The sequence below is a fragment of the Barbus barbus genome (genome assembly GCF_936440315.1).
Source record: "Barbus barbus genome assembly, chromosome: 38".
In the NCBI taxonomy this organism is placed as follows: domain Eukaryota; kingdom Metazoa; phylum Chordata; class Actinopteri; order Cypriniformes; family Cyprinidae; genus Barbus; species Barbus barbus.
This window is the reverse complement of record NC_136716.1, coordinates 3,033,740-3,060,444: the sequence shown is the minus strand read 5'-3', so window position 1 is coordinate 3,060,444 and position 26,705 is coordinate 3,033,740. Positions and strand designations below refer to the sequence as shown.

At 40.1% G+C, this 26,705-nt stretch overlaps 1 protein-coding gene across 1 annotated transcript in view; it reads right to left on the bottom strand.

The window, feature by feature from the left end:
- dnah9 (dynein, axonemal, heavy chain 9) overlaps positions 1-26,705 on the bottom strand; it is a gene marked incomplete at its 5' end in the record, with an annotated part of 106,009 nt that overhangs the window by 6,372 nt on the left and 72,932 nt on the right. Inside the window, 19 exons of the mRNA XM_079398499.1 lie at positions 405-587; positions 4,158-4,328; positions 6,454-6,645; positions 8,491-8,682; positions 10,744-10,971; positions 13,953-14,080; positions 14,527-14,675; positions 15,264-15,457; positions 17,316-17,438; positions 17,526-17,696; positions 18,564-18,704; positions 19,007-19,171; positions 20,949-21,153; positions 22,117-22,239; positions 22,356-22,591; positions 23,252-23,440; positions 24,835-24,954; positions 25,357-25,782; positions 25,890-26,150. Coding sequence (XP_079254625.1) covers positions 405-587; positions 4,158-4,328; positions 6,454-6,645; positions 8,491-8,682; positions 10,744-10,971; positions 13,953-14,080; positions 14,527-14,675; positions 15,264-15,457; positions 17,316-17,438; positions 17,526-17,696; positions 18,564-18,704; positions 19,007-19,171; positions 20,949-21,153; positions 22,117-22,239; positions 22,356-22,591; positions 23,252-23,440; positions 24,835-24,954; positions 25,357-25,782; positions 25,890-26,150 — 3,597 coding nt within the window. The remainder of the gene's footprint in view (positions 1-404; positions 588-4,157; positions 4,329-6,453; positions 6,646-8,490; positions 8,683-10,743; positions 10,972-13,952; positions 14,081-14,526; positions 14,676-15,263; positions 15,458-17,315; positions 17,439-17,525; positions 17,697-18,563; positions 18,705-19,006; positions 19,172-20,948; positions 21,154-22,116; positions 22,240-22,355; positions 22,592-23,251; positions 23,441-24,834; positions 24,955-25,356; positions 25,783-25,889; positions 26,151-26,705) is intronic.

The window sequence follows — 26,705 nt, the reverse complement described above, 5'->3', positions numbered from 1 at the left end:
TCCACAGTAATGGAAATCATCTCAGTGACCCCTGCCAAGGCCAGAATCCTGCGTTAGTTAATAGTTGTCTTTTCTTCATAAGGCTTACCATCATTCAGGGATTTAATGCAGTTAAAATAGGTCTGAAAAGAGCAACATGACTCTCTCGCCGGCATGCTAGCGATTTAATTTCTGCCGTTACCAAGCACCAGGAAAGAGACGGATGTGTCATTCTAGCAGGTGTGCGAAGAAAGCAATAACTGACTGCATATCAGATTTTAATAATATGGCATAAAAATAATTCAGCAACCTGATCAGCATTTGATGTGGTGATGAGAATCCGTACAGCAGCAGACAAAAGGGGCTAGAAACTCAGTACAACAGCAAGCCATTCACTTACAGGTGTGTGTGTGTGTGTGTCTAACCTTCAGGCCTAGATTGAGCTCTTTTAGAGAGCGTTTGATCTCTTGTGTCAGAAAATTCATGCGCTCACACTCCTGTAACGCCACAACAATATACGGCGTCCTCTCCTCCACCTTCCCCATCATCTCCGCCATGTTGAACTCCTCCGGAAGCTTCTCAAGGATCTCATCAAGTGCCGCTTTCACCTGGACACACAAACACACGTCAGCGACTGCTCTCATCAATCCATAACGCTGAACACTCAAATCACTCCCTTAAAGTATGCCGCTTTTTAAAATACGTCATTCATTGATTCAAATGATTTTACAGAAAAATGATACAGGTTGGTAATTAGTAAATGCTCTTTTTTTTTTCATTAGCGTAAGTGTTTTTATCTTTCTTGGCTGACTAATTTACTAAGGAAACATTATTGGTAAATCAGAACACTGCACACAGAGGAAATGATCTTTTGCAGGATGAACCAACTATTCAATTAGCCTGCAGGCAATGCAATCATCTAATAAGTCCGATCATGTCATTGATGAAGGTATTACTGCTTAGGGACAGATCTCTTCTCTTAGCAGAGAAACATGGCACGGTTTGGATGAGAAGGATTCAATAGAATAAATACTAACAACAACGAACAAATATATTAAACATGACAATCATATGGAATCAATTTAATGCCATATATATTTGCAAGAGAATTGAAGCATTGCAAAAGAAAATAAAGGTTTGCAAGAAGTTTTGCAAACAAAAATAAGTATTGCGAGAAAAAAAATCAGTTTTGTAACCAAAAATAAAGAATTGCAAAATATAAATGAAACGGAGCAAAAGCAATGAATTGCAGTACATATTTTCCATGGCCATATCTATTAATTTATTTGCAACGCTGCTTTTATTTTGCGTTTCAGTCAAGTTTGAGCTTGTGATACCGTTTTCCCCTTTGCGCTTCATGTTTCTGCGCATCTCACTTTGTTTTGACATGGGGGTGGAGTCAAGGGACCCCGTGTACAACAGGCCTGGGGGGATCGTTTCCTTTTATTCACTAGCTTTACAACATGCATTTTTCATTTTATTACAAATGTATGTGTGTGTTACCAGCGTTTTCTCAAGTTAAAGAAGTTGTTAATATGAACATCTGCTGTTTATTTCTCTCAATGTGCACACTTTTAGAGCATTAATATGTGTAGTTTTATTTGGTTAGCCTACCTAAATGTGTATTAACAGTGCTTGTTTAAAATCTCTTCACCTGTGGGAGGACGCCAGCGCACAGCGTTCTTTGTTTACATTAGTTCAGAGTTACTGCTAGTTTTAATGTAAAAGAATGCAATTAATTTCATAAACTAGCCTATCCATCATTAAAAAGGTCTAAGACGCAAGCTTCATATCGATCTCAACTTCGTTTTTCATTTACATAACTCCTGGCATAAATTAAGAAATTACTGTCACTGGAAGATTCAAAAAACGAAGAGTCTTTTTAGTTTAGTTTAGTTTCATTGCACAGAATTTGTGCTGTGAGACACGTGCAAATTGCTTGACAGTGTGTGCTTCCACCCGCCGTGTTGTACTTTAGATATGCTTTCATTTATACCGTTTGGAATGCAGTACTAGTAGATACACGAAACTCGCACACTGACAGACTTTCACGTGCACTTTGTGTTTGTTTGTTTGTTGAAGCTCGATTGTGCCTGCGGTTAAATGCATTTGCATTTTCAAATACTTTTGTACGAAATTGATGAACACACAGTCAGTTATGTTTTCAGAGCAGGACAAAACATCTAATATATCGAAATAGATCTGAATGCAACCTGTTAAAGCTGCCACTGTCTATGATCTCATCAGTAATAATCAAACAGCAATAATGCTGAGGAAAAAAAGAAAAACCTATTGTCTGTAAACTTTCGGATACTTAAGGAACACTTATTTTAAATAAGTAATTGTTTTAAAAAGTAGCCTGCTTATATAATAAAACAATTAAGTACATTTTGCACAAAATAAATTTGATTTAAAATTAATATTCTCTAATGTAGCCATGTGCAGTAATATTGAGAACTGAAAATGTGACGCACCGTGATATTGAGTTGATAATGATAAGCGTAATTGAACTGAATAGTGAAACCATGATTCCAACTATAAACATAAGGCATGGAAACTCCAATTCTGGTTAAAATTTAAAGTTGTAACGATGTATTTGCACAGCAGAAGAATTAATTGGGGGGAAAAAATGTAGATTTTGCAATCGGATTGTGACTCCCAGAATCGGATTGGATCGTGAAGTGCCTGAAGATTCCCACCCCTAGTGAATGTAAACTGACAGTTCGGTCTGGGCTCTTTAATCGCGATCCTCTCAGCAGATCTATTTGTCTATGTCAGATACATGAGGAGTTAATGCAAAGCGCTCATTGCTTACAAATCCCAATCTCTTAAAAAAAAGGTCAGCTGTCATAATGCATTCAAGCACTCTTCCACGACTCCCATATCTGATCTCTTAAATGTCAGAGGCCTCTGAAAGCAGCCGCTGCTGGGAAAGGAGCCGAGTTGAACCTCTTCAGACATGAGAGCCTGTCTCCGGATGTGACGATGTGATCACCGCGACCCTTACCGAGAGCACATTCACGCTCTGAGAGTTTAATGAGCCTGAATGTAACACTGAGATGTGCTCGTCTTTGTCATGTTTTTTTGTTTTTTACAAAATGGTCTTTTGTGGTACAGGTAGCTAACATTATGGTTTATATATGGTAACATAACTGGGAAAATTGATTGCTTGGTCTATAATTCACGAAGGCCCAGATTCTAAATTAATTATGAAAATGTCCCATAGTTATTTAACTGTAGCTTTTACTGCAGCAAGGCTTTGATTACAGGTAAGAGCATTGATGGCTCTTCATTACTATGCTTACTTTCACTGTATTTCTGTTTTAAATCGATAGCATTATGAAAAATAGCAGCCTATACATTTAGAAACTATAGCTGCAACATAATGCAAAATCTGAAGAAAAGAAAAATTTACCACAGTAATTACTGCTGTACACTAAACCGTGGGAAATTCTAGTGTGGTCATCAGTAGTTTAAAAGGTCTTCTTCTTTATGTTGGTGCAGGACGATGTTTTCCTCCTCTGTCTTTTAAGGTTGTGTGGTTCATTTTGATGTTTGTTCTTATCCATTCTCCTGTAGTAAGTGTTAAATTATTCCTAGAATTCAAACGGGTTGCATACTGTTTTGATGAGAACGGCTTGTACAAATTTGTTTTACCCGTTTGAAACACACTGAACAGAATGTACAAAGATTTGCACGCTACTCATGCAAAATTAAACTAGTCTTCAGTCATTTTGTGCAGATGATTGGTCCTAGTTGCATGTTTCAGATGGGAACATAACACTTGAATCTCAAAATCTCTGAACACAATGAATATAATTAATGTATAATTCTACACGTTTCCATTAACCATGGTATAAATATTGTGGGGTTGTACTTGCTAGTTTCAGTCTCCCCAGTGGAAACTAGACGCCCCTGTACAAGTATATTTTTAGCTTGTTCTTAGTTTGGATTTGGATCAAATAGAAATTCAGTGTGTGTTCATCTCCTTTCCCCTCAAAACATTCATGTGGAATATTTAACAAAAAGTATTGATTTTTTTTTTTGCTGTGAGAACATCGATACAGTATCAAGAGATACAATTAATGTTTCCCTTCCCTTTTTCTCACTATTACAAATCGTAGCTAAATAATGTGGTGAAAGTGTTTTTCAGTCGAATGCGAGCGCTTCTCCAGAACCTTCTCATCACGTGATCCGGTCGTTCCCTCTCCCGATCCTCCGTCTCTGGGCTGCATTTCCAGCACGGTGCGGAAGAGCTTCTCTGACGTCTGCGTGAGGAAGCCGATCTCTGCGTTCGGGTGCAGGCCGTATAGGTACGGGGACTCAGGCGGAAGAGCGCCATCTATGTACTGAAACAGATCCAGAAAGAGGTGATGAGGTGTGCAGCTGTAATGAAGTGGTGCTGCGATCATCATTAGACTGAACTACACATCAAATATGAAGACACGTTCATCGAGTCCACTGGGCCTCTCATCTATGATGTATTTGTGACGATTTAAATGCAGTGCAGATGAGAGACAGTGAGCCTCGGGATCACCGCAGACATTCACACAAACACAAACCAACACAGACCTTCAATTCTAATAATGATGAACCCTAATGTATTGTTTTACTGTTAGTGCCAAAATATCGGCCATGCGTGACCCAGCATCCTCGATACTTGACAGTATGACAGAAAAGAGGCTTTGTTAATTAGCAGTGTTCTAATCTGGGCTGCTGACACATGCGGGAGATGTGAGAGAGCAACATGTCAATCACACAAAATGTCATAAAACACTCAGAAGTGTCATTAAATTCAGCCATCTAAACAGGCATGTGCATTTGGGATGCAACTTTGAACTGTGTGGCAGAAATCACTCTCTTTCCACAGATAATCTTCCATTAAACAGATACATTTACTCACCATCCTGGCGCTCCAAACTCGTATGGCTTTTTGGAAAACAAAAGGAGTTATTTTCAAATTATGAAAGCTGAGGATCGCTGGCTACATTAGCAAGTTAAATTATGGCAGGTTCTGAACCCAGGCACATACAGTACATTATATCACAGTATAACATAGATGCATGCATATAACATGTATAGACAGATGCCACATTCGACCGCTCCAGACACGTTGACGCGTCTGCCATCTTGGAACGGTCGGTCAAGGTGTCGTCACTCACTATTAAAATAAATTCATTTCAAGATGCCACAACATTGCGCATTACCTCTCATTGTCAAAAACCACCGAAACTTATATTCCTGAAGAAATTGAATAAACTTCACAGGTAACAATATGTTGCCTGTATTGTCAATATTACAGGTTTATAAAACTATTGTACCTTTTAAATGCCATGTTAGCTAACGGCTTCATCGTTTTGAATTGTGTTAGTTTAGCAAAATAATCTGCTGAAGTCTATTGCAAATATAGATATTCATACATGCGTATAACTAGGGTTGCAGACGTACAGGCAACTTGCTCTCGAGTGTTCACAGACCTGCTTTGACCATTCCAATATGGCGGAACGCTTACATATAGCGGCCCATAGAAACAGCCGCAAATAGGGCATCTACCTATACATATCTATAAGTATAAAAGTAACAGCATAACATATGTGACCCTGGACCACAAAACCAATAATAAGTCGCATGGGTATATTTGTAGCAATAGCCAGCAATCGATTTTTCTTTTATGCAAAAATTCATTAGGATATTAAGTAAAGATCATGTTCCATAAAGATATTTTGTAATTTTCCTACCGTAAATATATCAAAACGCAATATTTCATTAGTAATATGCATTGCTAAGGACTTAATTTGGACATCTTTAAAGGTGATCTTGTCAATATTTTGATTTTTTTTGCACCCTCAGATTCCAGATTTTCAAATAGTTGTATCTCGGCCAAACATTGTCCTGTATTAACAAACCATACATCACTGAAAAGTGTATTTATTCAGATGATGTATAAATCCCAATAAAAAAGACCCTTATGACTGGTTTTGTGGTCCAGGGTCACAAATACACTTGCCTAGTCCATCTAGTGTCAAGGTTTTATATCATATAATGATCCCCTTCATAAATTCAGTATAAAGGCAACAAAAAATAAAGACAACATGTTGTTTCCAAAATAAAAAAATATTCTATATATTGTCACTGTTCTAAAGTCAAAATAAATTATGAAAATATTATGTGATGAAAACTTAACTAGACAGCTTTTAATAAATTTATATATATATAAAATCACTTTGACAGCCCAGGAAAAAAAAGTAAAGAAAAGTAAAATAATTTTTTGTCTTAAATTTCCATAGAGTCCCAAGCTGCTCACAGGCCCCAGTCTGACCCCAGACGTAGTGACCCATTACTGCACTTCCATCAGATCCTAAACATCTGCACTTATCACTGCGATCATTACTGATATGACACACTCACACCCACAGCTTTATGTCCCACAGATCTGGATATATAAGGCTGGCCAGGTTTGGTGAATCTCTTTACCTGATGATAGCCGTTGTAATCCATGTTTCCTGGCAGACGGAAGCCGGGCGCCAGATACAGCTCTCCCTCCATCATCTCCGTCTTGATGAACTCCTCCAGATATGTGCGGCACAGCCTGCGGTCCCAGTCGTCGGTGATGTGACCCCCATACATGATCTCACCGAAGAGATAGCGCAGGTCATCATAGGGCACCTAGATGAAGAGATGACAGTTCAAACCTGAACTAGTCTGAACCACTAAACCACAGCACTGAAAGCACTAAGCTGCTCTTCTGAGGTGTTTCACTGCTCCCAAGAGTGTGTTTGAGGTATATGAGACTCATTCATTCTCTAGCGTGTATTGAGCGTCATGCTCTGCGGCCCCTGCGGATGAGTGTTACGGCCGCGTTTGAATGGCGACTCTGAGTAATGTGATTAAGCTAATGTGGGTGTGTGACAGTACGGCGCCAGAGCCAGATGAAGCCGTTCTCAGGTGAGAGGAGGTTAATGCGAGCGCTGTGACCTGCAGAGATGGAGTGTGGGCAAAACTATTGGAGAGCAAAGCTGAAATGCGTCAGAGGAGCAGGAAAGAACAGCAGCTCATTACATATTCAACCCCATCTCTGTTGGTGAACTACAGTCTGTTGCAATGAAAGCCTCCAAATGTGTTTTTTTGAATTACTAAAAAGTCTCATAACAAAATGTGCATAATTAAAGTGCACAAAGCACTGGATTCATACGTTCTGGTTGGGGTTTTTCCAAAGGATTTGCCTCCTTTTGTGAAACACTGAAATATCTAGAATGTTTGAGCTTCTGTTTTCAATATAATACATCTAGATTCTAGATGGTGATTTATACTCAGTGTTGGCGGTAACACATATCGTAATGCGATTTACGTAATCAGATAACGTTTTTCAAGTAACTAGTAAAATAATGCACTACTTTTACTTTTTCAAATATGTAATGCTAGTTACTTTGTTTTTCCTGTCCTGTGTTAAGAGAAATTGTGAGTGAGTTTCAGAGTCACTTCCTTCAGCCTGAGGTTTATTAATTTCACTTTTGGTGTAAAAGGGCCTTTACAGTTGCCAAAAATATATATTTTTTGTTATTAAAAAACAAATAAGCAAACCCAGCCCAGATGACAAAAAGTAATGCAAAAGTAACACAATGCATTACTTTCCATAAAAAGTAACAAAGTAATGCAATTACTTTTCGATGGTGTAACGCAATATTGTAATGTATTTTTTAAAAGGAATGTTCCCCAACACTGTTTATACTCCTAAAAAGTCTAGATGTCTATATGACTTCACACTATATTCCAAGCCTTCTGAACACAGATGGAAATTTAAGTCATAGTTCACTGATGACCCCCTGGTGGTGGAATATAGTGCACAAGTCTATTTGGTGAATTTATTTGTCCATTTTGGATCTTGGCAGTATGAACTACTATTGACTTTCAGTCTATGTAAAACATAAGGCTGGATATGCTTACGCATTTTTAATTTTTGGGTGAACTATATCTTTAAAGGTTTGAAAACCTCCCATTGACTTCAATAGATTATTCAGTAATCAAAATGTAACCAACAGCTACATTTGCATACTGAATTACGCCTGTTATTGGTGTTTTGTGATTGGTGTTGTCCTAGTATATATTTAAAGCATTTATAGCTATAGTCATACACAGCACTCGAGTGAAACATGACGGTTGCTGAGAATCATGACAGTGGCTTTAACACACCATTACACTGAACCAACACGTATCTAACGCTGCTCTGCAGCCTCGCACTGCTATTTCCTTCAAGAAATGGCGATCTAGTTCGAGTCCATAGCTCTTTAGCACTGGGTTTTTGCCATTAAAGCAAGCAGTGATGCTTAATTGCTGGGTGCAATGAAGGGCATGAATATTAAATTGGGAGCAGGTTGTTGTGTAGGTGTGGGTGAGTAATTACACTCGCTCCAGACCCACATCAGTCTCTTTTAACACAGCATATGTCAGCAGGCATTTCACTCTCCCTAGTTCAATAAATACACTCATATAAATACACTCTGCTTCTCTCACCTTGGTGTTGGCCTCCAGATAGTTGTACAGCACGTAGACAGAAATGGTCAGGTCTCCGGTGTTGAACGGGTAACTCCTGTTCCAGCCCTGAGGGCCGAACTTCCTCCGCTCCGCCACCACCGCGTGGAAGTAGCACAGGGCGAAGAGAATGCTTTTGAACTCGTTCTCGCGGGCACACATCTCCAGAGTATCCTGTCAATTAGGACATATCGGTATCACGCTTCACATTCTGCCAACAAGCTCCGACCGGAGAACAAAGAGAAAGCGTTGAAAGTAAAAACCTTTGCATTGTTCTTTCATTGACAGCATTCCCAGTGGACACCAGGCATTAGGACAGACAAAAGAATGACTCCATTCCAATATATTTAGGAGCTGAAATTCCTTTTTAATTGTCACTGCTTGTCAGAGCTTTCATCGCCGGGCTCATTATTTGAAACAACTTCAATCAGTGTGTGTGTGTGTGTGTATGTGGGGTTGATGTCCAAATGGCATCTCCACCTCATGGGATTCGTTTGTTTGCACAAGAAACCCAATAATGCCGTTAAACAAATATCCTCTGCTTATGAATATGTCTCCAGTAGTGTGAGCTCTTATATGTCGCTGTGCTGGTGCGGCTGATTTAGGAGTTGAAGCTCTGATCCATTAACATTCTGCACGCGACACCAGCGATCTAAGCGCGCCGTACATCCACACACTCTACAGAATGAGTTTATGATCTCCATAGCTACATTTAATGGCTCGTCACAATCAAACCAATCATGAAGAGTTAAAAATCATTTCCATTAGCCCTGAATTTGACAACGCCAACAGGAAGCAATTGACTCGGCTCTTTGCCAGAACAGCTAAAAAGGTCAATATGAAAGTAGCTGTCATTTTCAGGATTACTGCTGCTTACTAGAGTTTGAGAGCTGTTTAGGCCTTTTTCTCTGCCATTGATTTACTTTCGAGGTGCGTACATGACTAGAATGTGACTCGTTCGGCGGAGGAACCCTCCTAGAAAGCTACAGTACGAGAGTTGCTACAGCACTGATCTGGCAGATAGTCATCGGCACACTAAATCGGCCTAGATTGAGCTGGAAAGTCACGCCATAAGTCGGGTTCGTCGATAACACATGCAGAATTTTAATTAGCAGCAGCGCAGCAAACAGAGATTCTCTCATAACAAGCAAAACGGGCCCCGCAGATGGCCACTATTTATTAACCAGACCCAAGATAAACAAAACAGCACAATTTGGATTCATGGGACTTTACAGAAAACATGGCATGGGTTAATAAAATGACACTTATAAAACGGATAGTTCTTGATTCTGATTGGTTGAGCAAAGTTCAAAGCTGTTGTAAATTACTCTATAAACATACACCTTGCTCGGCAACCACTTTGTTGGAACCACAACTGTTTCTGAGGCCCCATTTACACTAGTACATTTTCATTTTAAAACGCATAACTTTTGCTACGGTTACACCTATCGTTTTCACTACTCCAGCGTTTTCCACCCTTGAAAACAGAGACTTCTTGGGGCTTATTGCTTATTTTCCCCCTGCATTATTCAAAAATGCAATTAATACATACAGTGACATGAACACACTTCTTCCATAATGGGCATTTTGATATATTTCACATGGCATGAAGTCAGAAATCTCAGAGTGATACAACTGTCCTAATATCAATGCTTATTTATATTTGAGAAAAAAACTGAAGAAACAGAAACCCCTGCAGGGCCTCAAGACTGTATCTCATGGTCAATAAATGTCTTACAATATTAGATCATATGACTATTTTATGACAGGGCAATATTAGTTCAGGTTGTAAAATGTCATTGTCACCATAACCAATAATATTTATGAATTAATAGACCATAATATTTGTTTAATAATAATAAAAAAAACTAAATTCTCTCTCTCTCTCTATATATATAAAAAAAAAAAAAAAAAAAAAAAATTATATATATATATATATATATATATATATATATATATATATATATATATATATACACACACACACACAGTATATGATAGATCGATAGATAGATCACATAGAGCTTAAATCCCATTTGATATACTATCAGAACTATAATTTTTTGGGCTAATATTGTGTAAAGTAACCTTTTGTAGAACAGAAAACGATAGGTTTGTAGTGGTATGTGACTATACCTACACTGTATGTACTTCAGCTCAGTCAGTGCAGTATGCATAAGCAATAACATAACCAAGAACATTCAGTATTAATCCAAAGTGCACGGGTCACTCTACCTGGTTGAAGTTGTCCAGGGCTTTGTGTAGGTTGGCATGCATGCCCATCGGCGGCTCATTGGTGATTTTGATGGAGTTCTCCAGGATGCCCTGTGGGATGATGTGGCCATCTGGCGAGGAGGACGGTTCCGCACTGATGAACACCCTGAAGTTCTGGTGGCTTCCTTCTGCATGCTGCTCCAGCTTCTTCTCCAGCGTTCCCAGCCATTTAGCCACCAAGTGGATATTCTAGTTTAGAAAACAGCCAACAAGAAGTCGCAATTTAAACAACAAGCAATTCCCTGAAGCATTATCGTGCTGTTATTTGTCAGTATGGTTTATGTAAATTTTTCTATACATGTAAAGTACTGATACTGTCTTAAGCTCTAAACTACAATGTTTTGCATTTTGTTAAAAATCTAATGCATCAAAGAGAAACTGGTTACAAAAACAACTGCGCTATGAAAACAACAATGACTGATAATGCAGGGGCACAAATGATTACCTCCTTAATGCTGCTATCTGCAGAATATAACATTGTGCTGAATGAACAGTGTTAAAATCAGTATAACAGCGCTATTGATTCACAGAAAGATTTAAATGAAAGAAAACCCCTAAATCATATCAATATTGCAATTGGCTGGTAATGACTTGAAAGTACCAAGGATGAGCTGAAAGCTTCCACAAAACAAAGTGGCGCTTTAACTTTTAGCTTGTCAACACAAATGAAGGCTTTCTTTCTCCAGGGCACAGACAGACGTAATGTCTCTCTGAGACGAAACAGCAGCTAAAAGCTTCAGAGCCATCTGCAGTTTTTACTATCTATCCCAGGTGAGATTTCTGTCGTTGGCTGCGTCTGAAAACTGAAAAACTCAGGCGCCTTCATGTGTTTTGTGGTTTCTTTAGGAGGATTCTCACTGAATACATGGCTTTCTGACGTTCATTTTAATTCACTCCACTTATAATGTTCATCCTATAATTTGTACTGAAAAAGGAGTATTAAAAATGCACAACTGATGTGGCTGTCCATCACCATGAGTCATAATTTCATTATTCCAAAGGATTTGTTCCCTTATACAGCATGTCTGTTGTAACTGATCTTTCCTGCTGAATCTGCCCGTAAAGCCTGATAACGGCTGGCTGAATGCGGCATATTCCTTCCAGAAAAGCCATTAAAGTTAAACACTATCCTGGCAGCCGCTTTTCAAGTAATAGTCATCCCTGAGAGAATTCACCTTGCTCTCCAGGTCTCTACTCATTGTGTATCTAAAAGGGTACATTTCTAGCGGGAGGGGGACTATGGTCACTGTAAGCCACTTGATTCCCATGACTGAGGATTTTCTGCTCTAGTATTAGCGATTGATTGCCTCTCTACGGTGAGTGGATTTCTGCATTTCTGCTGGCCGGGACCCCGTGTGCTGCAATATAATTAACCTTCACTGGAGGGGAACTTTCCATTGACCCACCGTCTCCCAGCCCAGGTCTGAATTCATTAGTGCACTGAAACAGGAGATGAGACGACAGATGAAGATTGTGGGAAGGCCGTACGGAGATGGGAATCTATGGATCCATCGATTTAGACAATTAAATAGCATATTTATGATCGGCGCAGCGGGTGGCGGATCAGGATTTCAGGTAAAGATGTTCACATTCTGCTGCTGTTTCATCCCCGTCTATAAAAGTCATTGTGATTCTGCGCAGGAGCAGGATTTAAAGTAAAGATGTTCACATTCTGCTGCCGTTTCATCCCCGTCTATAAAAGTCATTGTGATTCTGCGCAGGAGCCTCGTTTCTGTGCGTTCAATGATGCAGCACGTTTGTCTAGATGAGAGACGTCCATATCTCAGGCATCTGATTTCAGACCACCCCCATACATGTTTTCTTGACATATTGATCATGATTGTGTTTTTTTAATCAAACCGCGTCTATATGGCCAATTTGTACATTTGAGTGGCTGTTGGACGCCGTCCAGACTAATATGTGAAATGAGCAGCAGTGGCCAAGCGGACGCTGTCTTTACAGTGACATTGGGATGGAACGGGGCGCTCTAATGGACTCATTAGTGGAGTGCGGCTGTTTGCCTCCGTGGGCCGGCGTGAGTGTAGGGCATTTCTCTCTCCCAGCACAACAGGCCATTAATCAGCCGGGAGGCACACGCTGCCCAGACATTTGCTTTGCCAGTTAAGTGCTAATGCACAAGCAGCATTCTTCATCTGAGACACGCTACCGTCATACTGCACTGGTTTAAACATTTAGGGGGAAAGTACACAACGATTTACTAAAGAATGATGCATATCAGGAAACTGCTGAATGCAATTTAAACAGTGTCAGGTTGAAGGATGCTGCAGGTTATCACAATCTGGTGTACTTTACTGTAACTGTACAGCATCACTCCACCACTGCCATCCAGGCCAGTGTTATTTTAGAAAAAACAAGATGCGATTATAGTTTTCATGAATATTTTTCAATATTTTGAATAGTTTTTACTCCTACAATTTGCTTTTTCATATTCATTTGAAAGATTTAGAATCAGAATCATTTTAGAATTAGAATCAGAATTAGACTTATTACCATCTATGCTTACACACACAGGGAATCTGTCTTGAGCTTCCAGTGCCCATTCAGTCCAGCTAGATAATGATAAACAAACTTGACTTGCTGTCCTCGAAGGAGGCTCGAACCCAAGGCTCGGCTGAAGCTCCGAGTTAGAACCCCTCCTTTTTTCTTTTTTTTTTACATATGTGATGGAGAAATTAAGGAAATAGAGGAGGAGAAGGGGATGCCGGAAGAATTTTCGCTGGAACAGTGCAGTGACTGCTGCTTATATACACTCGTAGCAATGATTGACAGGACTGAATGATTAGGCTCCTCCCAAACCTACGTTTAGAACTTCATATAAATAACAGACAAAAAAGAAAACGGGCATTATATGTATAGATATATTGCTATATACAATTATATAAGGGAGTGTAAATAAGAGGTATGTCACACGAAATAAATATAAATAATATGAAATATAAATAGTTGGGTATTGCACGTTTTTATTGGACAGACGGGGACATTTTTTTATTTTAGATATTTATTTTATTTCAAGTAATGAAAATGTTTTTTGATCCAGACAACTGAACTGGCTCCAGACCTGTGGGTCTGGTTATGATGGTCTTCACGTGTTTTAGTAATGACCTGAGGAAGAACTTGAGGTGGTTTTACTGCAGTTTGTTGTGTTTTACCTGTAAAATGACCCAGTGCCCCTCTTTCGCAGCCAGATCCAGAGCCTGTTCTGCCACTACCTCCTGCCCCTGGCCCAGCGAAACGTTGTGGAAATTTCTGTTGTCGAACGTGTATCCCAGTTTTCTTCCTGAAGGATGTTATTAAAGGACAAAACAGATCTGAAGTCATGTGAGGTGTTCTGTGTGCGGTCAGTAATTGTCAGGTGTGTGATCTGATTAGTCGTGTTTGATCTGATCCCTCACACCCCCACACACTTCATGGACAGACAGAGCAAGACTTTCAATAAACCTTCAAATCGGCCTTTGAGGAAAAGTCTGGACACAGTAATTAGCCTGCTTACACCGACAGACTCTCTCAAACACATTAAGTTTAGTTTAAGACAGCAAATACAAATAATGCATTGGTCTGGACTGCAGGTATCTGCTGATCTTAACAGGGTCATTTTGAAAATAACAAAATTACATTTGTAAAATGCCAAAATTACACCTTAGCTTTAAAATCACATGCGATTACTGCAGCATTTTGGTCAAAAGATGTAAATGGTCTTCAATTCGAGACCATATGCATCTGTACCGTGTTTCTCCACGTCCTTCAGCGGGTCGACTCCAGGGGACAGGATGAAGAACATGGGTGTGGCGGCTCCAGACTCCTCATATGACACGGCAAAGTCCAGCGAGCGCCCAATCACATACTTACTGCCCAGCTTCTCCTCCACAAAATCTCTGAAGGGTGAAAGAATCGGGATTTGACTTTTTGAAAACTGATGAACTCATTATGATCACAATGTAATAATGATGCACTTCCAAACCATCATAAAGAGCACAAAGTCAGGAATGGACCCATACAGGCCATCTGTGGAAACTGATGTTTTAGACACCGGCCTGTGCTGTCTTGTTATATTAACACTGCCTGTGTCTCCCTAAAGGTCAAGCATCATGGACTGTAGAAACACAGAACTACTAAAAGCGGTAATGAGCGAATATAAAGATTAAAAAAATCCACTGACTAGGCTGTCAGAAGATTCTGGTTGAGATCTGATTTATGAACAAATGACTCTTATTGATTTGAATCAGTCTGACTAAATGAACTGAATCCATCAGAGCTTCATCAAATCACCATCTGACTCCCTTATTGAGCCGCAGCTCTTTACGCTATACTCAAGGTGTCTTTTTTTTGTAACTATTTTTTCAGTTAATGAAGTAAATGTTTTGTATGAATGCAGCTGAGCAAAAACACAGATTCACACACTCCTGGGAAAACATGTCTGAAAACACCACGGTGTGATGCTGAAGGACGGACTGACATCTGACCTGACGGCGTAGGTCATTCTGTCGGGCCGTAGCGCTCTCATCATGCACAGCCTCTGCAGCGACGTCTTGTTCTTCCACTCCTGAGGGAACTTCTCTTTCTCTGGACACTCGGACTCTGAAAACTTCTTCCAGCGTTTAGCCGATCCTTCAATGTCACGGTCCAGGTTATGAAACTCCTCCATCGTACTGAGAGCCTGAAACAACATCACCATAAAATAAGCACATTTTCTATTAAATAAATCCTTAACAAGATAAAATACTGATTACAGATACCACACAAAACCAGCGGAAGTGAAAAAAGTTCAAAAGGCACTTGATGCACAGTATGGCCATGGACTTCAGATTATGTCAAATAGTCCTGCAGTGTGGCAAATTAATTTTTAAAAGTCCAAATATATCACGTCGTCTCAGAATTAATATGAAGCCATAAAAGCTGCATGCATAATAATTGTAAAGTAATTAGCAAAAAGCTGTTTAAAGAATCTTTCGCTGGAGTTTAGCATTTTACGCCACAGGACTTTCCGAATATATCTGATGTCTCTGCTAAGCGTTTCGTCAATAATACAAGTATGACACATTTAGTATGCATTATTTTGCACGTTGCTGAGTGGACGGTGTGCAATCTTATCAAACGTTATGATGACAGACATGTAAGCCTTGGACAGAATAAAGAGCTCAGATACAACATTGTCAAAGCGCTAATCAAATCGAACTACAAAGTAAAGTGTCTTTAAGGCATAAACTGCTGAGTAAACATGAATGTGTTTCTTCATAACGCAGACTTTCAGAAGCACTTAGGCAGCAGAACAGAGGATTTCCTATTGCACACTTATATTTATCTCCTCTCGGAAGAACAACGCTGTGACATATGCCGTTCTTTCATACGGAGTCTCGGCTCGACCCGAAGGTGCCGAAAGCGGTGGGAGAATGATGATGACTCATAATCCCAGAAAGCCTTGCTTAAGGGAAACACTATATCTTAATGGCAGATTTGAGCACATTACGGACTCATGGACTCTTAAATGAGATCAGATTTACATTCCCATCGCTGACGATGTCCTGGAGAACAGCAGGAAACCTCCTGAAGATTTGCACTGAAGGTGAAGTTAGTCGCTCAGAAAGCGGTAAAAGTTTTCAAGACAGAATAGAAGAGACAGCAATTGCTAGATGTACAGTAGTGCACTTAAAGAATAAACTAAGTGATGGGTTTCTGTACAATTACTATTCATTCCTAATAGCATCTATGATGAAGAGACATACAAATTCTAATATTATAAGAACAGTTCACTTCCAAAGGCCAACAACAACAATATATAGGGTCACACTTTAGTTTGGAGACCAATTCTCACTATTAACTATTTACTAAGGCTTTTGCCTTAATAAACTCATAATTTGCTGCTTATTAATAGTTAGTAATGTAGTTGTTAAGTTTAGTTATAGCGTAGGATTAAGGGATCTAAAATATGGTCATGCAGAATACGGCATTATTATGTGCTAATAAGCAACTAGTGATAACTGGTCTACAAACTAAAGCGTTACCATATATTAATAATAATAATAACAGCAACAACACTGATGATAATTCATTATTATTAACAATAATAGCTGTTGTTGTTAGTAGTAGTAGTAGTATTAAAGCTAATATTTACTGTATATAGTTTCATTATAAGAAATTAATAGTTGACCCAAAAATGAAACATTTGAAAACACAAAGATCTCATGTGGAATGTCCGAGCTTTCATACCATGAATGTGTATCGTGATTTATTCAGCTAAATCAAAAGCAGCAGCATAAAAGCATCTTGACGTCAGCTTCAACTAACAGCTTTCCTGACATTAAAGCTCATCTTGCTTTTAAGCAGATTTGGTGAATGTGTTTGAGCAGCCAAATGAAGCTATATTAAGATATGATGAGGACAGAGAGTTTGTTCAGAGATATGATGATGCTTCTGCTCCCTGTGGCCACATTTTCATCCTTTCGTGAGCAAAGCAAATCAAAGATCAACACAGACACTGACGTCTTTCACTAAAACCGTTACACTGAGTAACTCACTTTAATTCCTCCCCAGGAGTGGTTGGACAGGAAGTCGACAGGTGACGTCAAGCCCGGCTGCACCGGGTAGCGCAGCAGGAAGTCCAGCTCGCGGGGATTGATCTCTTTATTCATGAGCAGGACCTAAAGCGGAGATAAATGAAACGTGTTTAAGAGAAGCCGGATGAGCTGTGGCATATGTTCGGGTCTTGTGAGGAAGCGGAGGCTCACCTGGAAGGCCAGCTGGGCGATGTAGGTGAGTTTGTCACACTCGAAGAGCCCGCGGGTGGTGTACTGGAACACCAACGACGTGATGCTGTCGATCAGATTTAAGACCCGTTGTTTCAAGGTCTCGTCCGGGTCGGCTTTTAGCACGGCATTTTGAAACACAACGTTGAAGGCCTGGATGTGAGGAGCATTACAGGAGGAGAAACAAAGAGAAATAACTTGATTTAATACTCTTCTGCTTTTCTCTCATTCTCTAATGAGACGCTTTTGTAACTAGTTCTGGGGAAGATCAAGATTTCTCTGCATAAATTTGTACACAAAGGAAAAGGCAATTATTTTTTTGATGGCTGTGGATTGTATCTTGTCAGCATGATGACTGAAAACACAAGAAAACTAGCGTACAAATTGACTATACATTCATAATCTATTCTCCATTTATGTCTGCAAAGCTCTTCTTATGAATATTAAAATAAAGTGTTTCTTAAAGAATTCTGTGTTGCAGTTAGAGGGGAAAAATAAAATAAAATAAAAGTCTATACTTCTGGGTTTAAGTCTGACAATAATATACTGTAAGTACTGATAACATGCATCTCAATGCGTGAGTCAGATATATAGATAGTTTGTGATTCTTATTGAATGATTCATTAAATGAACAGATGCTGGAAGCAGCGTGTTTGCTTTTGCTTGCAACCAGTGATGACGTGTTGCCTATTTATTATCTTTGTATTATTTCACGGTACACAGTCTAAATCTCATCACATTCAGTTTGGATCAAACGATATATATGCGTAATATAAAACATAATAAAGTATAATAAATGTAGCTGTAGTGATCCCTGTGTTATTAGCTGGTGTAGTAATACACTGAGCATCTGTAGAACATTATATTAACTGCTGTAGTTCATCACGGCTAAATAGTTGTGTTAGCATGGGACAAACACAGCTTCATAAAAGCAGGAGATAAACACAATAACTAAATCCTGGAGCACAGGGAAATAAACAACAGGTTTTTAAGAGCCGGTGCAGGTCAGGCTGGCGCTACCTTGAGAGAGAACTGGTACATGGGATGGATTTTATTGAGGTCGTTCATGATGAAGTATAGGAGTGAACCGCGGGCCGCCGCCAGACGGTAGTGTTCCCGCGCATCATTGATCTCAGCCTCCGTCACCTTAGCCTCTTTCACCTGAAGCGCAGAAAAACAAGATCAGGATCATTATTAATGTGTAAATATGTGTGTTAGTATGTATGTTAATATGCTGCTGAATTTCAGCACTTTCATAACTCATATAAATATCAACAAATAGTTTGACAATGGATTTCATTAGCAATTAATCATGTTTTCACAATATATACATATACAAATGATCTGTAAAACTTAAAATGTACTGTATTTTTAGAGCAAAATTCTGGCAACCACAGCTATCATTTATTACTGTAAATCACACCCGGGAAGATGTTACTGAAGCTGAAAACCCAAGAACACACCTTGACTTCAATCTCAGCCGCCGTTCGTTTGGTTATCTCCAAGTTCTCCACCAACTCGATGTCTCCCAGGAAGTTTCCGGACGCGGAGGAGAGCCGTGAGAGCAGGTTGTCCTCCAGAGTCTTCAAAGTGATTTTGAAGCCATTCTGCTGCTTTGTGAGGTTCGACTACAAAGTAAAAGACACAGAAAGACGTGTGTGGAAGAATGTGTGAAGATTGGTGAAAACAAGAGCCAAGGGGCATGAGAGAGCATCTGAACAGCTGCAGAGATCAATATATGCAGGAGAAATGAAGCTAGTCTTTGCGTGGATTAACGGACATCAAAAACCACATCCGCTAGCGTGTGATGGGATTGTCAATGCTGATGGATCCATTTCCCACGTTTGGATAGTGAAACAAACACACACGCACTCTCGCTGATGATCTCAAATCAGAGAGCTGTCATCGCTGGAGTGAGTATTGAACCGTCAAGACAAAACTCATCCCTGAAGAGGTCAATCTGCAAAAAAACTCAAGTATATCAACGTCGCTCCGTCAGTGACCACCAGAGCCTCTGTGAGACTTTTACAAATAACAGCGCTGGAGAAAAACAGCTGGGTTCAGAGACACAACCCCTCATCAGAGAGGAGGAAAACAGGTATGTTCAACTATCCCGTCTGAATGAGTCACTCATTAATGATTACATTTCCACTGGCATCTTGTGCGTCCAATTAACCCAGACCTGCAAAACAAACAATTAACTAGCAGCCCCACGTGATTGTGAAGAAACTCTGTGCGCTTACAATCTCAGCCGAGTAATTATGCAACCCAAAGTGACGTTGGTCAGATGATTTCAGAGGAGCAGAGTGGTCCTGCTCATTAGACGAGACTGATGCGGCTCTCCACCGATCACAGTGACATTTACTTCATCTAATAGCCTTGGTGGATGTGCAGATCTCACGCTGTAATAAGATAAAACAAAACTGCACAAGTTTGCTCAGCGCAATTATGTCGGTACTGCATGATGTAAAACAAGCCAGGGATTAAAAACAAACCCTCGAAAAAACATCTAAATAAGAAAGCGCATCCCTGCGGTGTGGTTGCATAAGATCTAATTATAAATCCAGCAAACACTGACCGGAGTATAACGATCAGCGAGCAAAACTCTTCGTCTCCCTCCACATTAAAGCAGGTGCTGAGGGATTGTCATGCTTTTCTTGCAACTTTCAATATTAATTAAGATGATAAGAGAGTTCAGTAGCGTTTCCCCATCTTTAGGATCTCAGCTATGAAACACTAATTAATCAAGCTTCATTAAGTAACATTTCAATTTTACAGAATGCACATCTCAAAATAACCGCATTCACTTCCTGTCAGTTATTCAAAAACACTTCTCCAGTTTGTTGTAATTTGTTCTCAAATGAAAGCTTCAGCGTCTGACAGACATTTTAGAGAGAGGAAATGAAGTAAAACGAGAAAAGAAAAAAAAAAGTGTGGAAAGCGAGAAACTTAATGGGGAAGTTCAAGCCTGTGGCACAAACGCTTGCTTGACCATTGCAGCTAATTACTTACAGTAATGTTATGCTAATGTACTAATATACATGTGCGTATCTTTTGGTCATTAAAAAAAACTGCTCAAGGAAACTGTGCTAATTATATACATGGAAGTGCAAAAAGTAAAGCACCAATTACCCTTTTGTAAGTAAAGGTGAGAAGACAGAGTCAAGCTCCTCAAATACGCGTGCAGAACCGCTATGATTGCCCGTTCTGGCCGTCAGCGCATGATGACTAATTATCTTTGAGTTCAGCCAATCTAGACCTCAGAAACTGATTAATCCAATTAAGCTCCAAAAAACCTGTCAAATACCATCTACTTAACCGTCCCGCAATTAAGCGTGGAGAGATTGATCTGATATGGCTGTGATGTTCCTCAGAGAGTGTCTGATTGAGAGGAGGCTGACTTACCTTCAGCTCCTCCAGGTCGGGTCTCTCCATGCTGACCACGGCCGCCAGCAGCTGGTCCTCCAGCCCGTCCCGTGTCACCGTGAAGTTGACCAGCGTACACTGAGCCTGGAGCTCCGGCTGGTAGTGAGGGTTTGCCAGCTTGGTGTGAAGGATCAGACGAAAACTGGGGTTGTACTCGCACTCCTTATCACCGATCTTTATGTAGCTGTAGCGGATTACAAACCAGAATCCTCTCATTATTTTATGACACTTTATCTATTTGCGTCTGTAGATTTAAATTCCAATCTGTATCTTTAGAATTTTTTCTCTTACATACAGCAAACCTTAGTTTTATTTCTATCTATATTCTGAGGGTTTGTTCATATATCATTCATGATGATTTATGTAACATTTTACTCCTAAAAACAAGGTGAAAATGTCTTTGTTTTCTGTCTATTGACAGTATTTTCTGATTTATAGAGTAATAATATAAGCCTTTATATATCAACAAAATCAAACAAGAATTATGAACCTGGCATTATCCAATGTTCAGATTTATGTTCTGGACATTTATGCAAATCAGTGCATATTTAATTAAATAATGTATCATTTGCATATTTAAATATATCATGTCAGAAAACTTCTAATACAAATCTGTTTATCTTAAAGGGGACATCAGATGCAAAATGCACTTTTACATGGTGTTTGAACTGAAATGTGTGCTGGCAGTGTGTGTACACAACCAGCCTATAATGATAAAAATCCACCCAGTGCTTTTTTTAAATCCCCGATAATAATGATCCCTTTCTCAGATCAGGCTGTTCTGAGATTCTTGGCAGAGTGACTGCACAGACCCCCCCCCCCCAGAGCTCATTAGCATTTAAAGGGACATGCACTGAAATGGCTTGCTGTAACAGAGCTGTTTTTGACAGGGAAAAAAGGGTGGTTTTTTACACTACCATTGAGAAATTTTAACCAAATTATGCTATAGACTTTTCATTAAGACCCTAAAGAATTATATCAGCTTGTGGAAAATGGACATCCGATGACCCCTTTAATGTACTGTGCTTAATCAGCAAGGTTAATTTAATTCACCTGTGCTGTTTTGCCTTAATAAAAGAGGCTAGGGTCACATTTAACCACCATATATAATGATAAACATGACTAATAACTACATTATAACACTCACCGTCCTTTCTTTATGGTTTCACGTCCGAGTAGTGGACCGAGCACTGGATCCACAGCCTCCTCCAAATTCTCAATGAGGACGACTTCACCTACAGATAACGCTCTCTCGATGGAGTCCAGATATCTGCATTAAGACACAGACACACACACACACACACACACACACACAGTAAAGCAGACATCAGTAATGGATCAGGTTAAGCAGATTTGATGTGTATGCATATGTAATGCGTGCTCTACCCTCTCTGTCCAATCCTGATGATTCGCAGCTCTTCTCCGTATTTGTTTTTGATCCATTTGATTCCCTGCAGCTGTGGATCCACCATGAGCGGCCATCGTTCGCAGCTGGTGAGGATGGTGGCGTTTTCAGTTGACATCCGGTCCGCCGGCAGACCCTCGTTCTGCCAGCCTGCGATGTCAGCGTCATCCGTCAGCATGTTCAGCGGGTCCAGACCCGGAGTGACCGGGATCGGCACCTGTGGGAAGAGCGATGACACTCATAGACTGAACCCTCAGAGAAACAAATGACACAGATTAAGAGAGGAATGAACTACCTTGATGAAAAAAAACAGCATATGCTGGTTAGATGTTGAAGCATGGCAGCTGGTTTAAGATGGTCCTGAGTTGGTTATAACCTGGTTATGAGCTGGTCCTGAGCAGGACCTAGTTGCTTAGGACAATCTTAAACCAGCTAATAATCAGTTTAGGACCAGCTTAAACCAGCTGCCATGCTTCAAAATATACCTAACCAGCATATGGTGTTTTTTTTTAACAGGGTATGCTTTAGATTTCAGGTGAAAGCCACACTGGCCTTAATCAAACACATGGGCCCGGTTTCACAGATGGGGCTTAGTTTAAGACAGGACTAGGCCTTAGGTAAATTAAGATATTTAAGCAGCTTTTATAAAAATGTCTTAGAAGAAAACTTTACGGGTGTGCATCTTGAGACAGAACAATGGCACTGACATATTTTAAGATATGTCAGAGCAAGATATTTTCAGTTGAGACAGCTCATACATGCATTTTAGTCGGGGACTAGCCTTAAGCCTTGTCTGTGAAACCGGGGGTTAATCTCTTACTTTGTTAATCTTAAACATTTTAAAATCTCAGTTTTTAGCATTGCCGGTGGGACAGACCTTGAGCTGGCTCAGGTACGGCCTCCAGCTGTTGTCCATCAGCTCCAGGCGGTAGCGTTTGGTAAAATAGCCCAGATAGGAGACGAAGGCAGTGATGAGGAGCACGTCTCCACACAGAGTGCTCTCCTGATGCCTGAAACTCTTCACCGCCTCTGCCCAGCGCACGTTCTCCGACGCCAGACCTCCAACCTGAATACACACAACTCTATGAGTCTGACAATGTCATTCAAAACACTCACAAAAAGCGTATATCCACCGCAATGTCCAACGTGGAAGCGATTTAAACAATGAGTGACGTATAAGTGCAACAGATCGCTTCTGCGCATGCATCTGCTATGCCAGAGCATGTTGACGCATCACGCGCCGGCTGTTGTGAACGCGCTCAGGACAGTTGGACATTGCGGTGGATCAGAAGTAAAAAATTATATAAATACTGTTCAGTTTCTTGCACAGACTGATTGTTTTGTGTCTTAAAACCTCAATGTATCATCACGAGCCGCAGGGTTTAATTTGGTTTTGTCTATGTATGTTATTTTTGACTCTCAAAGCCGTGGGTCCCATTGACTGGCATTATATGACTGACAGACTGCAATGGTTTGAGTTAAAAATCTTTGTTTGTGTTCTACTGTAGAAACAAAGTCACCTACATCCTGGATGCCCTGGGGGTAAGCAGATAAACATCAAATTTTCATTTTTGGGTAAACTATCTCTTTAACAGTAAGATTAATTGTGAAAAACTACATTAGCTATGATGCTGTACAGAAAATTCCACCTATCAGAAAGTTTGGAGCAAGCAAACTGTGCCAAAAAAAAGAGATCTTTAGCTCCACCCACTCCCATGAAGCAAAATTAATGATGAATTGAATTGGTCCCCTTTGTAGTTCATTTGTCTTTTTGTCTATTTTTCAAATCAAGGTCTGTAATGTTGTGATCCTCCTCATAGCTGGTTGGTTTGATTCACTTCTTATAACGCTTTAACCAAGACTTGTGAATGCAAAACGAACGCGATAAATACTTCTGGTACCAGTGACACTGTCAAAGTTAACAGCGCTATTGCAGCTTATTATAAAGTGCAGCCTTTTGGATTCTAGCTCAGTAGATGTTTAAAGGTGCAGTATGTAATTATTTACTTGATTTTGCTTGAGCAGCAGCAACCTATTCTGAATGCCGGCATTATTTGCGTGATTGTGTCTGCTGCCCACAGTGGTGTAGAAATGACGCACTTGACCTTTAACCCCTGGTCACCACCAAACCCCTCACACATTTTCGGGTCACTGCCGGATCAATGCTATAAAACGCACAATTATTCCCAGATCAAACAATCGCTGTAATAAATAATTCCAGCCGGTGCGCTTCAGGCAAAGCTAGTGCTGCTGCACGTGTTTGTTTGTGTGATTTCCTGCTGACTTAGTATTGCTGCATGCTTCAACGGACAGCATAAATGACTGATTCTGGGGGTTTGCTGCATTTTAATTATTATTCAGAATTTTCTTCTGTTTCGCTGGCTCATCTATTTTTTCTTAATTAAGACAGGAAGCAGCAGCTCTGGGTGTAATGTGACACGTGCAGCGCTGGAGACTCACCAGGCGGTTGGCGAGAGCGATGGTGCGCGCCGTTGTCTCAGCCTCCTGTTGGCACCGCAGCTTGTCTGCTGTGGCTTTCTCAAACTTCGCCGTCAGCTTCGCCAAGTTCTCATTAAGTTGCTGTCAGGAGAAGAACACAAACAGAGGATGTTAAAAGGCAAAACGCACATTTTAGGTTACGCTTCTTTCAAGTTTTTTAGTTTTTTTCAACACTTTCCACCTTTTGCCTTCAATCATTAATTTTAAATAGAACCGTGGTGTGACAAATGAATTTTTTAAATGTAAAATTAATATAATATATATATATATATATATATATATATATATAAGAAAAACAGTTAATATGAGGCCATTTAAGCTTTATGCATACCAATAAAAGTTTGATAAATTTTAGATGAAAGGTTTTAAATGTTGCCTCATCCAGTCACATTTCTGTCTTTTCACTCGTGTTTGTAGCTGCTTCATCTGCACATGTTCTCCAGTGTTAATAGAGCAGTCAGAACAGTATAAAATTCTACTTACATTGATTTTTGCCTTGATGACGGAGAGTTTCTCCTGCGCGGCGGCGAGTTCGGCGTTGGCTTTGCTCAGAGCTTGTCTCTTAGGCTCGACCTCACAGTAAACCTCATAAAACGTCACAATGTTGATGACCCAGGAGCAGAGGCCGGCCGCCGCGTTGGATTTGGCTGCTATCAGCTCAGGCTTGAAGTCTGGGTCTTCTAGGTACGGCCGGATGGCTTTGAGACAGTTCTCGTGGATGTTTTCTTTTTTGAAATTGATCAAGGCATCGAGGAAGGCGTCCACCTTAGCCATCATGACTTTAGCAGCCTTCCAGCTGCGGTCCTTGGGAATGCGCCCGCCGGGAGCCATGAGGACCATCACAGCAGCTGTGACGTTTGTCACGGCGGCTACAGGAGAGCCAAAAGACTTCAGTTCCGTCAGATTGTTCTGAAAACAAGAATCAAAACAAGATATACATGCAGTCAGCAAACCTTATATATACACATTATATATAAATCCATCGAAAATAATGCACATGTGTGGTGAAATCAGACCTTGTTGAGAGTGTTCAGAGCCTCTTGTGCTGCTATGAGCGCAGGTTCTGCTTTAGCCAGGTCCTCCTCACAGTCTCTCTGTTTGCGCGTCACCTCCTTAGCGATGCAGGCCACCTTTTGCTCCTCTTCATCAGCCACCGCCTTCTCCCGTGCCACCTTCTCGGTCTCCACACCCACAACCTGGATCAGTTTATCTGCGCTCTCGTTTTTCAGCTTCAGCTCCACTTCCTGTGCCGCCAGCTTGGCCTTCAGATCGTCCACCTAAGAGAAAGAAAAACATCAGAGTATTGGGATGAGGTACATACATCAACAATATGTGTGTAATAAATATAAACTAATGGTGGTGACTACTTTAAACATGGTCTGTCATCTAACTTATCAGACAAATGACAAAGGAATTTATAGTAATGTTAATATTTAGCCAGTCCCAGAATCCTCTCAAATGCGTTGTGTATGCAGAGCATTTGCAGCTTATATGGATTTAATAAAAGATTAAAAAATAATAAGAACTAAAATGCTGCTGCAAAAAAATGCCGTTCATGATACCTAATGCATTAACTGTGTAACCTATAGAACCTTTTTATAAAGTGGCATCATAATATTATATGTGCTGTATTTATTCCCTATTAAAGTTTGTTGAGGAAGTTAATGAACTTGCAGTTATCAGCTAATTGCATCAGCAGTTGTTCTGAATAACAGCCTATTTGTTTTTGTTCATTGTTAAATCCTATTAGTGATATTATCAGAGAAATGAGCGCTCAAAGTTTTAACGGATAAATGACAATCACTCGATTGTGAAGAAGCACTGTTCACAGA